General features: G+C 50.2%; 1 protein-coding gene across 2 annotated transcripts in view; it reads right to left on the minus strand.

The window, feature by feature from the left end:
- Tfcp2l1 (transcription factor CP2 like 1) overlaps nucleotides 1-17,466 on the minus strand; it is a 57,371-nt gene that overhangs the window by 9,921 nt on the left and 29,984 nt on the right. For both annotated transcript variants that reach the window (XM_050129377.1, XM_050129376.1), the window contains exons 6-13: nucleotides 15,731-15,883; nucleotides 12,485-12,595; nucleotides 10,349-10,440; nucleotides 8,022-8,070; nucleotides 7,848-7,941; nucleotides 7,163-7,253; nucleotides 4,975-5,078; nucleotides 4,250-4,392 (exon numbers count right to left, since the gene is read on the minus strand). In XM_050129377.1, coding sequence (XP_049985334.1) covers nucleotides 4,250-4,392; nucleotides 4,975-5,078; nucleotides 7,163-7,253; nucleotides 7,848-7,941; nucleotides 8,022-8,070; nucleotides 10,349-10,440; nucleotides 12,485-12,595; nucleotides 15,731-15,883 — 837 coding nt within the window. The remainder of the gene's footprint in view (nucleotides 1-4,249; nucleotides 4,393-4,974; nucleotides 5,079-7,162; nucleotides 7,254-7,847; nucleotides 7,942-8,021; nucleotides 8,071-10,348; nucleotides 10,441-12,484; nucleotides 12,596-15,730; nucleotides 15,884-17,466) is intronic.

Below are 17,466 nucleotides of genomic sequence, written 5' to 3' on the forward strand. Positions count from 1 at the left end.
GCGGCACCAGAGCAGCACCAGGCTCCTCTGACCTCCGCATGCCCACGGGCACAAGACAAAAGTTAGTAAAAGACAGAACATTTATTTATTTGCTGGGACATCTACTCTCTGTACTAGACTAAAGGAAGGTTTTATGTTACAACAAAAAATCGATTTTTAAAAACTAAGCACAGAAACAGGCATGGAGAACTAGACAAACCCCTCCCCATGTGCACCCTCAAGACACGCTGAAGAATAGTGAGAGCAACACTATGATGAATAAAGCTCATACCATCCCTGGCACTGCCAGTGGCAGCAGTGTGAGCCAAGTGGGATCTAAGCAATCATGGCACTCAGAGGCAGAGTGAGCCTCAGCTACACACATCAGCATTCATGAATCAAAAGCATACGGTAAGAGTGAAGAAATGGGAGATGCCCCGGAGGAGAGCATGGCTACTCCACACCTGTAAGTTTTTAAAGTAGGCGGAAGAAAGCGGCCTACTGGCGTGAGGACATGGACGGTTGGTAGCATGCTTGCTTTGCAGGAGTTTGATCCCCAGAACGCAGGTTAAAAACCCACCAAATAAAACAGGCATGATGCCGTGGGCTTGTAACTCTGGGCTGGGCAGATGGAAACAAGAGGATTGCTCAGCTTCCCTGAGCAGCCATCACAGCCTACTTAGCCAGCTCTAAGGCATGAAGAGATCCTGTCTCCAAGACCATGGTGGGTGGTGCCCAAGAAACAACAGCCAAGACCATCCTTCCAGTTAAGGAGAAAAAAAGAAACCTTTGCTATACAACACACATGAACAGGCAAAGGTCAAAGATGATGCGCGTCCACAGAGGGGTTCATAACCATCATAGTCTAGTAAAGTGGGTACAGGCACTTGGATACTTATAAAAGTCAGGGCCAGTGAGGTGGGTCAAGCACCTGCTGTGTGAGCCTGAAGACCTGAGTTTGAGTCACAGAACCCACAGAGGAGGGAGAGAAACCACTCACACATAGTGTCCTATGATCTCCATACACACACCACAGCATACAAATACCTGCATGCACACGTGCACACACATGTAAAAACAAGATTAGATTGTATGAAATCTTTGCATGTGTATGCTGCATTTCCCAATATGTACTTCAGAAACAGGTAAAATATAGACATATACATAAACACACACGCCAAAACCAACAAGTAGCAAAGCCCCTTTCAATTAAAACAAACAAAAAAGCAACCCACTTTTTATTGCCTGCTCTGGACTACTGCCTCAAATCCTACAAATGCACCCACCTGTCGACCCTGCCCCTCCCTACAGGGCCTAATGGTGCGTGAAGAACATTTATTCTATACCTCAGCCTGCTCCAGCTCGGACTCTTGGCCGCCCAGCCACTTGGGCATGAAAAAACCAGGGCCCACAAGGGCTTAATCAGTAACTCCCTTGTTTAATTGAGTGCCCTTGCGCCCCAGGGGCTGGCTCCTTGCTGGCCAGGCTGCCTCCAGCACTCTGGGTAATTCCGAGCAGAAGGTTTCCAAATTGATTCGGCTTGAGTGGGAAGGAGACTTGGGGGAATGAGAATGGCCTACTTAGCCAAGGTGGCGTTTGAGGTCTGTTCTCTGCTTCACTTGCTTAACGGCCTGCTGCTGAGGGCACAGGGCAAGTGGAGGAGGGGCTTCCTCGGGGACTTGGGAAGTTGCAAAGCATTTACACTCAATGTTTCTATCTTCTCAAAATGAAATCTTCGGGGGCCTGTGGATGTGGCTCCACTGCTAGAGCGCTTGCTTAGCTAGCAAGTACAATGCCCTGGGTTCCGCCTCCAGGGCTACAGAAACCAGGTGTGATACAGTAGGAGAGGTAATCCCAACACTCTACTACCCCAGCACTAGGGAGCTGGAGGTGGGAAAACCAGAAAGTCAAGGTTATTCTCGGCTACACAGCAAGTTCAAGGCCAGCCTAGGCTACAGATCCTGTCTCAAACAAGCAATTCTCTTGAGGCACAAAGTGGCATGTCTTCTACTCCACTGAGCAGTCTACCCCCTCCAGGGCCTTCCACCGCCTCACTCAGGAACTTCTGGTTCCACTTCCGTTTTCTGTGAAATGGAAGCTGCTTTAAGCTAGACTTGGCAGTGGCACATGGCTGCAGCTTCAGTGCCCACAAGGCAGTGGCAGGAAGACTGCAGCGCGACCACAGCTAGCCTTGTCTACACAGTGAGTGCTGGGCTGGTCAGGGCTCTACACTGAAGTCAGAACAGGACGAAGAAGTGTAACTCCATTAAGCTGGGCCTGTGACACACTTCTGGGACGCTGGCCCTTGGGAAGCAGAGGCAAGCAGAGCCCTGCCACAAGTCAAGGCGAGTCTGGTCTACATCACGAGTTTCAGGATGACTAGAGTTTCATAAAGAGACTTTGTCACAAAACAAAAGCAAAACCAAACCAAACCACAGCTCCCATTCCTCAAGAGGCTGAATCTGTTACTTGCCCAGTCCTCCAACGGCTTCTTCATCTGGGTTTCCACCAGATCTCCACCCCATCTCAGCTGTCACATCGGTGGGCAACCTCTCAGTGTCTCTGTTTCCTATGTGTGACATGGGATCCTAGTGGGGACTTCAGTGTACGTACGTGGAGAGAGAGAGAAAGAGAGAGAGAGAGAGAGAGAGAGAGAGAGAGAGAGAGAGAGAGAGAGCGCAGCAAGGCACAGCAGCATTGGCTGGTTTGGATCTGCAGTGTCTCCCCGAGGCCCCAGTGTTGAATGCTTGGTCTTGGCCTCTGGTGATTCTGGGGTAAGAAGTGGAGCCCAGTAAATAAGGCTTAGTGTTGAACGGGATATGGGGACCTGTGCCCCGCCCTCACCCCCTTCCTTCTTGGTCATACTGAGAACAATATGTTCACTCTCCTACCATGACGAGCTAATATCACCACCAGGCCTCAATAACAGGAAACTGCCAGACCGAAATCTCTCAAACTGTGAAACAGAGTCGTGTGTGTGTGTGTGTGTGTGTGTGTGTGTGTGTGTGTGTGTGTGTGCACCTTCTCTCCGGCACCGAGATTACACTGGGGGATACACCGTGTCCAGCTGTTGATATGGGTTCGGGAGATCGAATCCAGGTGCTCACACTTCAGATGAGCTCTTTACCGAGCCTTCCCCCAGACTGAACCTTTCTTCTTAGGTTTGCGATCCCAGGTATTTGCTACAGTGCCAGAAAGCTAACTGTTTCCATTCTGAACAGTCAGTGGAAGGAAAATCCAGGACGCCACAAGCTTCAGATTATCTGATCCATCATGGGCAAAGGATACCCAATTTGGTGAGCAAGTCTGCTCAACACATCTCTCCTCCTCCCTGAAGGGCTGGGGCAAGGTTCCAACAGGACTCTGTGATTTCCTAGACCTTCTGCTAGCAGCTGCTTCCAGCTTCCTTCCATGGGACTGTGTTGAGCAAGAACAAGCCTATTGGGCCCTGGAGATGGCTGAGCTAATAATGGTGTTTGCCCCAGGTCCGATCTCTAGGTAGCATGTGGTGGAAGGAGAGCACTGACCCAGCAAGCCGTCCTCTCATCTCTGTGTGCAGTGGCACTTGGGCACCCACTCACCCACCTGGCATCCCTCACAAAATAAAGAAATACATGTAATAAAATGTGTTTAATTATAGGGCTTGTTGCCAGTCCCTTATAGAGAGAGGGCAGGAGAAGGGCTCTTGGCTCCTCACGTGAAGCTGATTCTTCCTACAGGTCCCTCCCAGGTTTATGTAATTAGTTTGGAAGGGTAGCTGAAAGAGAGACTCTGGGGTCACCTGCACTCCTGTTAAGTGAACCTAATAAATTAATCAGTCCTGGAATTGTTACTTTAATCTGTGGTTGATGCCCTATCTCAGGGGAGAAGACAGTTGTTCATGCTTCCCCGGGAAAAGTCTCGCGACGTCAATGTGGCAGCCCTTTAGACGCAGTTGTGATCAGAACATCCCTTGCACTGCAGGCGGCTGTTACAGATCCAGCTTTGAGCAAGCCACACACGTAGAAAACACCGAGAACCCTGACCAATGAACTTTCCAGCCCTCCCAACCTGCCTAACGTTGCCATCCTCATGCTGTGGTGGCCCCCAACCACAAAATTATTTCGCTGTCACTTCATAACTTAATTTTGCTGCTATCGTGAATCATAACTCTTGGAGGCAGCGGTTTGATAGAGGGGTTGTGACCCACAGGTTGAGAACCGCTGCTGTAGCGTCTGCTACTATGTGGGGGATCTGGGGCTCCTCCCTAGGGCCAGCCAGGTCAGCTCACCTCATTGCTCACCACCACATGGATGCCAGTGGGGCCCTGCCGGTAAACCCGGTGGATGTGCTGTGGGGGGATGCTGTACAGGCTGGCGATCTTCTCGATCAGCTCCAGGGTGGTCAGCTCTTCCAGGAAGATGGCGTGGTACACTGGAGAGGAGGAGCAAGTGCCTTCTTTAAGGGGCCATTAAATGAACAAGAACCTGTCCCATCATGAGAAGCTTCCGTGTGAGGACTCATGCCCAGAGCCATGGATTCTGCTGGAAGCTGAGGAGGCTGGTAGAGCCTACTGACAGGTAAGCATAGCCTGGCTGGTTTTGTCTCTCAAGAGCACAGACCCAACCAGACCCCAATGTACCCAACTAGGGGAGGGGAGGCCTAGAGGAGCAACGGAATTCAGATGCGGTGCCTGGAGGGCACACCCCCTGCACCACAGGAGGAGAGCGCGCCATGTCACCTTCCAGGGGTTACTCGGTGGCAGAAGGATATTTAAAGACAATTATTAGTGCATGCTGGGGAACCAGCCAACTGAGCACCAGAATTCATTGCTCCGTTTCCTTGCCGTGGATGCCATGTGACCTGGTGCATCTGCCACATGGACTGTGCCCCCAGACTGTGAGTCATAATAGACTTCCTTCCTGAAGTTGCTGTTGCTTGGAGAAAAGTAACTAAAACACCGAGAGCAAAAACTGAACAGACTCAGGAGACAGCTGCAGGCTCCGCCCCACTTACCAAACAGGCTATTGTCCCCGCTGCCATCCTGCTCCTGTGGCAAGGGTAGTCGGTTCTGCTCCATCTCCTGACAGACATAGATGGTCATCTTTGGCCTCACATTCCTGGCAAAAGAAAAGAAAATAATTCACAAATATGATAGGCTGTTGCTCTAGAATGTTCTGGAATGCTCTAGAATGTTCTGGAACCTTGAGTAGAATTTGCAGTGTGGAGGGATTTAGGGAAAGCGGGTGTTAGGGGTGCAGAGTGCTTCTCATGGTCTCCTGGGATAGAATTCAGCGCTGATGGATGTTTGTGGAAACTATTTTTTTTTTCATTGCACAGCTCCTAGGAGGCAGATCTATGGCTCCTCCTCAACTGTGTTCCCTCACTCCACAACTGTGCTGTCTCCAGCTGGCTATTTGGTTTGAACATCAGGGTTCAGGAGCAGCTCAACAACCCAGCACATGTTGGCATACACAAGCTCTGGGTTCCAGTCTCAGTACCAGAAAGAATAAGGAGCACAAAATCTCAGTAGGAACTTAAACTGGGTTTGACTGTGGTGTGAACTCTAGGGCCAAGCAAGTTTCTGGACTGGCATAGAACATTTCGTTTCCATGGCGGTGGAGAGTTCTGTCAGACAGCATCACCGTGAAGATTGCACTGTCTGCTCTCAGCCAAGACTCTGCAAGTGTCCAGACTCTGCGCTACTGACTAAAGGCCAAGATCCACAGGCTCTGGGTCCAATGGAGGAGAGGAAGGTTGTGATAGTTAATATTAATTGAGGGTCTAGAATCATGTAGGGAACAAACTTCTGTGAGGGAGGGAGTTTCTAGATTGGTGTCAGTGAGGTGAGAAGCCCCACCATAAACATAGGCAGCAGCATCTCATGAACCAGCATCTCCTACCCCACACAAAGAAGAAAGCAATTGAACGTTCTTCTCTTCCTCTTTCCTGACTTTAAAGACACAGTGTGACCAGCCACCTCCCGCTACTGCAGCCATGACTTCCTTGATGAACTGTATAGTGAGGAGTAGAGGAAGCCCTGAGTGAATGTGTTTTGTTGCCACTAGTTGGCCGTGCCAAGGACTCAAGCCTCAGACCCATGGGAAAACGGCAAAGCCTTGCCCTGGAGTGGGGCTCAGAGTCCATGTGTGAATACTGATAGTGAGTTCAGAAAATATCCACCATGTGATGTGGGATTCCCCTCTGTATGCTGTGAATATCATTGGTTAATAAAGGAACTGCTTTGAGCCTATAGCAGAGCAGGGTGGGGCGGAGCAGAGCTAGGAGGGGAAGACTGGTCTGAAGGCAGAGAGAAAAGAAGTGGGGGGGTTAGAGAGTAGTCAACACAGATGCCACAGCATAAACAGCAGCCTTGTAGCGATACACAGATTACTAGAAATGGGTTAAACTAAGATGTAAGAGTTAGCCAATAAGAAGCTAGAGCTAATGGACCAAGCAGCGTTTTAAATACAGTTTCTGTGTGGTTATTTTGGTTCTGGGCGGCTGGGACAAACAACCGGTGTCCAGTGTCCTCCAACAAACACCGTGGCTTCACCCCCTTGATGTTTTTCCGGCCTGAAGACTGCTCCCCTACAGAGACTGTTCCCACTGAGGTTAGCTAAACCATCCTTCCTCAGCTGTGCACCATCAAACCTCCTTCCTGCTTATCTGTACGCACTAACCCTTGTTCAGCTGTATGCAATCACCCACCTCTGTTCAGCTCTAATAAACACACTGAGCCTGCCTCCATCAGGAAGCCCAGTCTTTCCAAGCCTGGCTTTCCTGTATGTGTGTCTGTCCTTTCTTCATTCCCCAGTGGCCCCAGTCTGGTCCGTCCCTTGAGCCGTGCTGGATATGGCACTGTACCTTCAAACCACGAGCCAAAACAAACCTTCCTTTTCATAAGCCGCCTTTGCCAGGCATTGTCGTGGCAAAGAGAAAAGGAACTAATACTGAGGTGTTTGTGAGTGAGGACCACGGCAGCCCCGTGTCGCGTGATTTCCACATGGCATCTCCTTCACTATCCACCCTCCCAACGCCTCCTCCAGCATTTACCCGTGCTGGGGTATGGAGGGACTCCTTCCATCAGCTGGCCCCACCAGCAGGCACACCCACAGTTCAAAAGGCTGCGGTGGGGTTTCTTGCTATACACAGGCAGCCTAGTAGCCAGTCTTTGGCTGGCTTCTCTACAACTGGCACTTACCTGCCTTTGATGGCATTGAAGAGTCGAATCCCATCTGCAGGGCCACAAACCTGGACCAAATCATCTCTAGACATTTTCAGCAGGTCAGCACCTAAGCGGAGACATGCAGCACCATTTACATGGCATACACCTCCAGACCCCACAGCAGGGCTGGGGCAAAGTAGGTCCAGCCCCACCCTTAGTGGGCACTAGACATTCCACAGAGAGAAATGGCATAAGGCTAAACAACCCCAGGAGGTCACAGCCGTACAACGTCAGGGCCTGCATGACAGGTATGCACTGCCCTGATTCGCTAAGAGGGCCTGCGGTTTTTAATACTGCCAACATGACAGGATCTAACAAGCCTCTGGGCAAGTTTGTGAAAAGTTTCTAGACTCGGTTAACAGAGATGGGAAGATCCACCCTGAACGTGGGCAGCACCAACCCATGGTCTGGGCTTCTAGACTGAATAAAGAGAGGAAGGGAGTGGAGCTCCAGCATCCATCTTGGTTTCTAGGCTGTGGATGATGACCTATGAGCAGCTGCCTCACACTCTTGCTGCCTTGACTTCCCCGCCTTGAACTCTATCTTCAAACTGTGTAGAGCCAAAAATGTCATACCACAAGCTGTGAGAAAGGGAATCCACACTGAGGGCTCCCCTGGACACAGCCACGGGCCCACGGGACCCTAACTTCACAACGCTTACCCGAGAAGCTGGCGAAGAGCCGGCAGAACTGTGAGAAGCGGTTGCGGTGCAGCCACTGCTGGGCATCCTGGATAGAGGCTGAGGGGAGCAGGTGCTGTGAGTGAGAGAAAGAAGGCTCAACATGGTCACAGAGCCAGAGGGACCACCAGCAAGCCAACACCCATGCATACTTACATCACTGCCCAGGGGCAAGGGCTCCACGGGGTGCGTAGGTGAGCTGTTGCTGTAATGGAAGAGATGGTAGATGAACATGCGAACTTCCAGGGGCATGAAGAAGATTCCAGAGCCTACCTACAAGGTGCCTACATTCCAGCAGGTGTGTGACTGCCTGAATCAGACAAACTGTCCTAATCTCTCACAATGTCTCTTGAACTCACCTGTTACTGCATGGGAAGTTCAGCATGTTCAAGCAACTACTCTACCTGTGTAGTCTGCAGCAAAAACCAAAAAGGGCTACCCTTGCGACGGTTCAGCTTGGTAGGATTTACAATCACCATGGAAACAAACCTCTGCGCATGTCTGGGAGCAAGTTTCTACATCAAGCTAATTGAGGTGGGAAGACCCACTCCACATCTACATCCCATGGGCCGGGGTCCTGAGGTGGGAAAACCCACTCCACATCAGCATCCCATGGGCTGGGGTCCTGGGCTGACTATAAGGGAGAAAGGGAGCTGAGATGAGCATCCATCTCTGCATCCTGCATCCTAACTGGATGTAGTGTGACCAAATGCCTCGTGCTCTGGCTGCTGTGGCTTCTACACAGTGATAGACTGTACCTCCTTGAATTGTGAGCTGAGATAAATCCTTCCTTAAAACACTTCTTGTCAGGAATTTTTGTCCCAGTGCAAGAAAATTTCTGTAATACCCAAGAGTTCCAGTCTAAGGAAAGGACAAGGTGACCAGGCCACACTCCTTACAGGAAATCTGCACCTATGAAGCTGCAGTTGGACCAGAATCATCAACTGAATCCTAGCCAGAAGGGCACATTCAGGGGCACAACCTGAATACACAGGTTGGTACCCAGTTAGGAAGAAAATCATGGCCTGGGTTTTCCCAGTAGGAAGGTACAGAAGTGCTTGCCATGCAAGCACACTCAAGTCCCAACACCCACATGAAAACTCGTGTGGCAGGGCATGCCTCTAATCCCAGTGCTGGAGACGAGACAGAAGCTTTACTGGAGAGCACTGGCCGCCAGTTTCACCAAGTCAGTGAGCAGAAGACACCTGGCATCAACTTCTGGTTTCCACGTGCACACACATACATATTTACGTGCACACACACATACAGTCCCCTTGCAGAGATGACCCTCATCCCAGTCATCAGCAGCCTTCCACTGTCTGTATCACAGGTCCATCGCTGTGTTGAACCCTAGCTCCCTTCTGCATCAGGGAAAGCAGGGTGTAGGGAAGTTAAGGAAGTTGCTCCCCAGAGTGTACACATTAAAAAGCAGGTTTGTCTGAACTAAATGGCCCTTTTCTTTTTATTCTATACTCATGAGAAGATATTTCACAATGGTAAAACCAGGCTCACAGGCAGCCTTGCTTTTTCTTTTTTTAAAATTTTTTTGATCATATCTCCTTTAGTTTGGGCTAGCCTTTAACTTGCTACATAATCTTAAACTTCTTGATCCTCTTCCACCTCCAGAATGCTGGAATCACAGGTGCCACCACACCAGGTGCCGAAGATCAAACCCAGCGTTTCCCCTACCAAATGAGCTCCAGCTCCATCCCCAACACTGATTTTTCATTAAAGACTGCTGAGGACTGCTGAGCAGGGGCTTAAGGCACAAACCACACCGGCTAACAGCATCCAGGCTGGAGTCTCCTCACTACCAGGGCATTACTACAGAGCCATCATAGCAATGTCAAGAGCCTCGGTCTGCACTTGCCAGGGCCTCAAGGCCTATCTGTGGCCAATTCAGCCAAGGTTCAGCAAAACTAGCTTTGGTACAACAAACACGGAAACCCAGGGTGGAGGCTCCTACCTCGACAGTCCCTCAGGAAGCATACACAAGAGTTAGAGAGAAAACCAAGGAGAACCTTCTAAATGCCTCAGCCACCCAGCATCCACCTCAGGTGAACACTGGCCTTCAAGGTAAATTCTCACAAACCCCCCTCTCTCTCTTTCTCTCTCTCTCCCCACATAACCAGGTGTGATGATACACAAGAGGCTGGCAAAGTAGGACTCCAACCAAGTTCCAGGCCAGCCTGTGCTAACCAAAAGCTCAAGGCCAGTCTGGATTATACACAACCCTACCTCAGGAACCCAAGGCTAAATAAGGGAGCTGAGGGTGTAGCTCAGTGGTAGGACTCTTGCCCTGGATTCCACCCCCAACATGGGGGTCAGACAAGGAATAGATAAATATGGCTGCAATTGCTATACCAGTTAGCCACACTAAAACCCAAATAGATGCCAGGCCATGGGATGAAGGAAGTGGACCCAAACAGGAACCTCTACCCCAATGCATGCCAGAACCCCAAGGAAAGGAAGGTTGGACATACCCTTCACCGAGGCCAAAGCTGTTGGGAGAGCCATTATAGCTTGGGGATGGAGCACTGTTCACCTGGTAGGCTACATCAGGCCACGGAGAGCACTGTGGGAAGAGATACAGGACAGTGTGACTCAACAGCTGTCTTAGAACAAGCTCAAGAGAGTGGCCCACGCACCTTAGGTCCTTTGACGTAAGCAATCAGTACTGACATGTCAGCACAGCCCATACTGACAGCACTCACAAAGAGCCATGACCAGCCACACTGCATGGCCACCCAACATGACATGGAGCAGGCAAACCAAGAAGTGCACCCCTTTCAGCTTCCTGGTAGTCAACCCGAAGGAGGAAAGAAGCATCATGTAATGCCTAAACCCACAAATGCAGACAATCAAACCCCAACTAGTCACATATGTTGAAATACATGTGGAAGATATAAGGAAGATAGATAACTTCTAAAGAAGAAAACAGTGCAATTCAGAGCTAAAACCCACTCTATAAAGTGAGGAGACAGCACGCAGGGCAGGGCTGCAGCAGGCTGGAGGGGTCCTGGAATTCTTCCAAGAGTTGTTCCTCCCAGCCAACGTGCACAGTTACTCCACTTTAGGACCCATCTGGGCTCCAAAAGATGGAAACATGTATAATGCGAGCCTTCCCCTGGAGGACATTCCAATGCACAGGCCAGTAGGGGTGCTAGGGAGAGAACACAGACCTCCAGGGAAAGGGAGCGCCCCACGCCTGAGTTTTCTTCCCTTCCCTCTCTCGGAGGCTTGGAGAGGGGCAGCCTGAAGCATTCCTAAAGACTGACTATCCCCCGCCAAATGCCAGGTTGGTAAATATTTAACCATTGTGAGTGTGGGCTGGAATTTGTTGATGCTAAATCCTACTGAGGGAGGAAATCTGATGAGCTGATAGAAGGGGCACGCTGGCATCCCAAGGTCACAGCCTGGATTCTTTGTGCCAGCTACGCTGTGCTGTGGTGAGGGCCTGCACAGCCACAGAGCACACTCTCTTCTTTCAGGGAAGTCAGGATTAGAACAGAGAATTGGGGCTCAGCCAGGATGAGAAACATCACTAGATGGGGTATTCCTGGCAACGTCATCAGCCAGGCATGGACCAGGCATGGGAAGAAACTGCATGAAACAGTCCTTGTGTCCCGCTGGCAGGGAGCATGCGGAAACTTTCCTGTTCTGGGCTCCCTGCCCACTGTCACCCTCAGGAAAATAAAGTGCCAGTACGTACTTGCAAACCTCATTAGCTTTTTATCCAGCTTATGCAAACATGCCTCACATGTGACTTACACATACACACATAGGCATACGCACAGCTAGGACATGGCCTCCCTCCTCTTGGATTTCTATACACAAGTCTCACCATCACCAGAGCCTTGACCTTGCATGGCCATCCTGGGTCTTATACACACCTTCAAGGGGAATCCAACTAGTCAAAAATCCCCAACACAGTAAGGATTGGCTATTTAAAAGAAAATAGGCCAGCAAAAGTAAAGCCAGTGACAGGAAGCAAGGAGAGCTGGCGATGGCTTCTGAGCAGCTCTCTGAACCCAAAGATGGCTGCAGAGGGCTGCTTCTGTGGTGTCAGGAAGTGCATGTCTGTGTCTATCCGAAGAAGAACTAGCCAGTGCTGGGGACAGGCTGGGGCTCAGTGGCCGAGCATTGTATGCACCTGAGATCTTGGCCAGAGTCCAGCTCTGACACTGAATCTTAAATTTACTTGTGTATTTATTGTATTATGTGAGTATATATGGTGTGTGTGTGTGTGTGTGTGTGTGTGTGTGTGTGTGTGTGTGTGTTTGGCATGGCTTGTGGTAGAAGTCAGTTCCTTTTTCCACCTTGGACCTAGGGATCCAGTTGCTGGACTTATGCAGCAAGCACTTTTACTCTACTGAACCATAAGTCTGTGCTTGCTTGCTGCACATTGTGGTGCACAGTTTTAATCCCAGGACAAGAAGCAGAGGCAGGCGGATCTCTGTGAGTCAGAGGCCAGCCTGGTCTGGTCTACATTGAGAGTTCCAGGACAGCCAGGGACACATAGAGGACCCAGTATCAAACAGAAGCCAGGGCCTACACTACCAACCTGCTGTGCACCATGTCCTCGGCTCACTCCAAGCCCACTCCCAGCCGCAGCTCACCTCCGTGAGGATGGTGGTTTCATAGGATGGCTGGTACTTCTCCTTCTCCTGAGCTGTTCTTTTTTCCATCTTTTCCCGGTCGGTTTTCTGTTTCCGGTCAGCTCCCTTTGGCTGCAAGTACAAAACACAGGGTCCCTTGGCTGGGAAAGGAAGACCAAGGCCTCGGGCTCCCACATCAACCTGGCGCCTGAAGAGCAGGCAGGACAGCCCTGCACCTCCCCTGAGGTCTTGAGCCAACTGTTTGGCAGCTCAGTAGGTACTTAGGAAAGATGGCTACCAATGGCCACTTGCTTCTGGGAGGAGCCATGGAGAACCAAGCAAGATGAGAGATATACCACAGTGCTGGGGTGACTGATGGAGGGGAGAGTGCCTACTGGCAGGCAGCCTGTGCCATGCTCACCTCTACTCAGGCCCAGCACACCCAGCCCTCAACTCATCTCAACCTCAATGGTATATCTCTCTCTCCTGTGGCTAAATGGCAGTGCAGAATCTCCGTGATACTCAACAGTGCCCTGGCCTCACAGCCAAACCAGATAGGCTCAGGGCCCGAGCTGCTGGCAGCAGCCTGAGGCTACAGTCCATTCCTTGTCCCTCCCCTATGGCTTCCATCCTGCTTGGCATAAGACTCAGAGCCCCTCAGCCTGAGCAGTTTTATTACACACTTGTGCTATGCAGATACCAGCAATTAGTTCAGGTCTAGTGGCCTCCAGAACTCCCAGGCCAGTGTGTGCCTTCCTCAGGCCATGCCTTTCGGTTCCGTGCTCAAGGGCTTCTAGGGAAGCCTCCTCCGGGTGACACCAGCTCCAGATCAAGACAAGCCTGCAGTGAGCTCCACAGGGACACTAACAGCAGGCAGAGTATTCACTATGTGAACAGATGAAACTGTGAGGGGCCCAGGGTCATGGCAGCCACATCTAGCTCCCTGCTCTAATACCAACTCTAGCCTCTCCTTCTTGCCTCCAGAGGCCACAGGTGAGGTAGGTGTAGCCAGATCGTCAACTAGCATGCATGGGGTAAAGCTCTCCACCGTGTGTCCTTCAAGGGGCTGGCTGGTCAGAACATGTTGGCTTTCTTTTCAGAAACATGACACATCAAGAACTTGATTTTGGGGGGCTGTAAAGATGGCTCAGCAGTTAAGAGCACTGACTGCTCTTCCAGCAACCACATGGTGGCTCACAGCCATCTCTAGTGTGATTTGATTCCCTCTCCTGGGATAAAGGTGTGCATGCAAATAGAACACTCAGATACAGAAAATAAATACATAAATATTTTTTAAGAAAAAAAAAGAACCTGATTTTGATCCCCCTGAAACTATGTAAAAATAAAAAGGCCATGGCATAGTTGGATAAACTATGGGCAAACACTTAAAATTCCAGAGGTGGGGAAGCAGACCAATAGATCCTTCAGACTAATGGTTGACCCCTGACCTCCACGTGCTACACATGTATACTCAACCCCCACATACACATACAAACACCCCTTATACATACAGAGAGAAAAGGTATTTTATAGGTAACATGCCTGCCATGGACTCAAAGTACCAGGACACACAGAGGACGATGGCAGTCTTGCTTTTCTGGGGGTATTAGAGCAGGGAGCTAGATGTGGCTGCCATGACCCTGGGCCCCTCACAGTTTCACTAAGTCAGTTGGGGGGCAGCCTCAACTGCTCAGCCTCCAGGTCTATGGCTATCCCTGCTCAGGAAGAGCAGCCTGAGCCTGCTGTCTCTCTAGCACATCCCTAGCTGAAATCGACTCTTCCCTGGTCTCCAGTGCCACCAGGTTCCAAATTCACCTGGATGTGAAGAAGGGGATTCTGGGACAGATATTAAGGCTGGTCATCTAAAGTGACCTCTAATGGGAGGGGGCTCCAATTCTCTACAGGTAAACAGAAGCAGTTTAACCTGCTGGTCACGGCTAACCTCGGCTCTAAGAATGGCAGGGACCTGATGCACCTTCCATTTCCCTGAGGCCACAAGGGACTGTGGATAAGAACACTGGCTCCCACCTTCAGGAAATAATCCAGACTGAGGAGGTAAGAACCAGCGGTGAGAGACTGCAGGGTGAATCAGGACAGCAAGAGGCTAGATGGTCTTCTGAAGATGTTTCTTTCTAAGATGAATTTGTTTCTCCTGGTACTTGGGACAGAACTCAGGACCTCCTCGCATGCTAAAGCCAACCCTCTACCACTGAGCCCCACACCACCTGAGAGTCTTCTCATTTGTAGAGTTCTTGTGAAATACGCACCATGCAAGTGTGAGAGCCTCAGTGTGGAACCAATACTCATGGAAAAAAGCCAGGTGTGATGACACACACATCTGGAATAATACTGGTGCTGAGGAGGCAGAGACAGGAGGATCCCAGGAGGTCGGGGCAGCCACACTGCATCGGTGAGCTCCGAGTTCAGTGAGAAACACTGTCTCAAAGACTAAGGCAGACAGTGAGCTGGAGAGATTGCTCAGGATAGAGGTGGAGAGATTGCTCAGGTGGAGAGATTGCTCAGCGGATAGAGGCAATGCCTGATGCCATGAGTTCAATCCCCAGGGCCCACATGGTAGAAGGAGAGCTGATTTCTGTCCTCTGACATCTGTAAAGTATTCTCTGTGTATGTGTGTGTGTGTCTCTCTCTCCCTCTCTCCCTCCCTCCCTTCCTCCTCCTTTCTCTCTCTCTCTCTCTCTCTCTCTCTCTCTCTCTCTCTCTCTCTCTCTCTCTCTCACACACACACACACACACACACACACACACCAACCAATGAAGAGAAAAACAGCACTGAGCTGGACCTCCAAGAATGGCCCCTTGGGCTCATGTTTACTTCTTTTTTGTTGTTTTGTCTGGGACAGGATCTCACTCACTTTGCTGCTCTGGCAGGCCTGGAGCTCACTTTGTAGACCAGGCTGGTCTGAAATCTCAGATTAAAGGCACCGGTACACCGGCGTTTACCCTCATGTTTAAGGAGATGCTACATGGGAGATCATATGAATTCCTGTGAAATTCTTGGAGTCTGGGAAAATACAACTCTAAAAAGATGCCAAGTCAGTCATTCTTAACAAAAGCAGAGCCTTGTACTGATGTAGCGAGATACCCCATCCAACACTTTTGAGTAACCAGAGAAGGCTGGGCAGGAACAGGCCCAGATCCACAAGAGAGAAACGCAGGAGGCCACACACCCAGCAGGGTCCATGCTCTGGGCATATAGCAAAGCGCCATTGGCAGGCGGGTTTGATCGGGGTTGGCTTGAACACCTACCTTGAACACCTTGATCTGGCAGCTGGCAGAGTGGAGATGCTCTGTGTATTCCCCATTCTCGTTCTGCTTAAACGTGTCAATCTGCACCCGAAAAGGCACTCCTTTCTCACCCCCATGCTTCCTGGGGGTGAATTCTGTGCTGATACAGTGCACCTGGCGGGGGGGGGGCAGAAGTCAGGGAGGGGAGGAGTCTGAATGCCCTAAGCCTCCTCTCCCCCAAGGACTGACCATCCATGCTTCAACTCCCGGCTCTGTTTAACTTCTCATTAACCCCCACATCAGGTCAAGCAAGGCCTCCCTGCTCTCTATCCATGAAAGACACACAATGTCCACTTCTATCCCTATCTGATCAGCTAAAGCCTTATCATTGTTTTGGTCCACTAAACAGCATCAGTCTTTACCCAGGAACCCATCACTTGGTATATCCTGGACTTGTAGAGCACATTCCTGTTGCTCTCTGAAATCCAGGTATCCTGGTTACTGAGCAAGTCTACAGCCATAGTCAGAATGCCCAACTCATCTCTGTCCTTCTGAGTGCTTACAACAGAGAAGGTGCTGGATACCTGTGTGGTGCTCTGATACTATACTGTTATAAAAGATAGCATTACTGCAATACAAATATAACTAAATTTTGTGACAAGCATATTACTTGCTCTTAAAAGACTCTCAAGTGTGTTCCAAAGTGTGTGTGCAAACACGTGCCTGTGCACCTGGAACACAGATGTTAGCATTGTGGTTCTTCTTCAGCTGCTCCCCATTCAACTTAGCACTCGGAAGGCAGAGGCAGGTGGGTCTCTGGTGAGTTCAAGGCCAGCGTGGGTTACTTAGAGCAGTGGCTCTCAACCTTCCTAGTGCTGTGACCCTTTAACACAGTTTGTTCCTCAGGCTGTAGTGACCCCAACTATACAATTATTTTCCCTGCTATTTTATCACTGTAATTTTCCACTGCTAGGAATCTATCTTTGGAGACAGAGGTTTGCTAAAGGATCACAAGACAGGTTCAGAACCACTGACAGAGTATTCCAGGACAGCCCAGGGCTTCATAGAAACACTGTCTCAAAACAAAAATAGAAAACAAAACGAAAAACCCAACTTGTTACATTTTTATTCACTGTGTGTGTAAATTTGGGTGGGTGAGTGCCTAAGGCCAGAAGAGCTTTTGACAGTCAGCTCAACCCTTTATTATCTAGGTCCATGGAATTAAACTCAGGCCATCTGGCTTAGCACCGGGTGCCTGTACCTCAGGCCATCTCATGATTCCAAATACTTATTTTTCTTTAATGGTGTGTGTGTGTGTTTGTGTGTGTGCGCGCACGCGCGTGTACACAGTGCGTTTGTGTGCATCTACATAGAGATTAGAGATCTACTTCAGTCTACCTTGATGTTCTAAGCCAGGGTCTCTCCCAGGCCTGAGACTCACTAACTGAGCTAGGCTGGCTGCACTCACCTACTCCCCCCCCCCACCCCCCGCCCCACCACCATTCCAGTCTTTCTTATATGGAGGATTGAACCCAGGTCTGTAGGCTTTTGTGATGAGTACTTTACAGACTGAGCCATCTCCCTAGCCTTGAAAATACCAAATCTTTTTCAACCTCACAGCATTCTGTAAGCAAGAACCCAAACATAATTCCAACATTCCAAGTCCTCGCTTCAGCCTCCTGACATGCGACCCTGAGCCCACCCATCCTTTGTCCTCCCTCAGCTATATCCCTCCAACAGGCCGATGGGTGCTTCCC

Source organism: Alexandromys fortis, unplaced genomic scaffold (assembly GCF_014885135.2).
Source record: "Alexandromys fortis isolate MF-2015 unplaced genomic scaffold, M_Fortis_MF-2015_v1.1 scaffold_236, whole genome shotgun sequence".
NCBI lineage: Eukaryota > Metazoa > Chordata > Mammalia > Rodentia > Cricetidae > Alexandromys > Alexandromys fortis.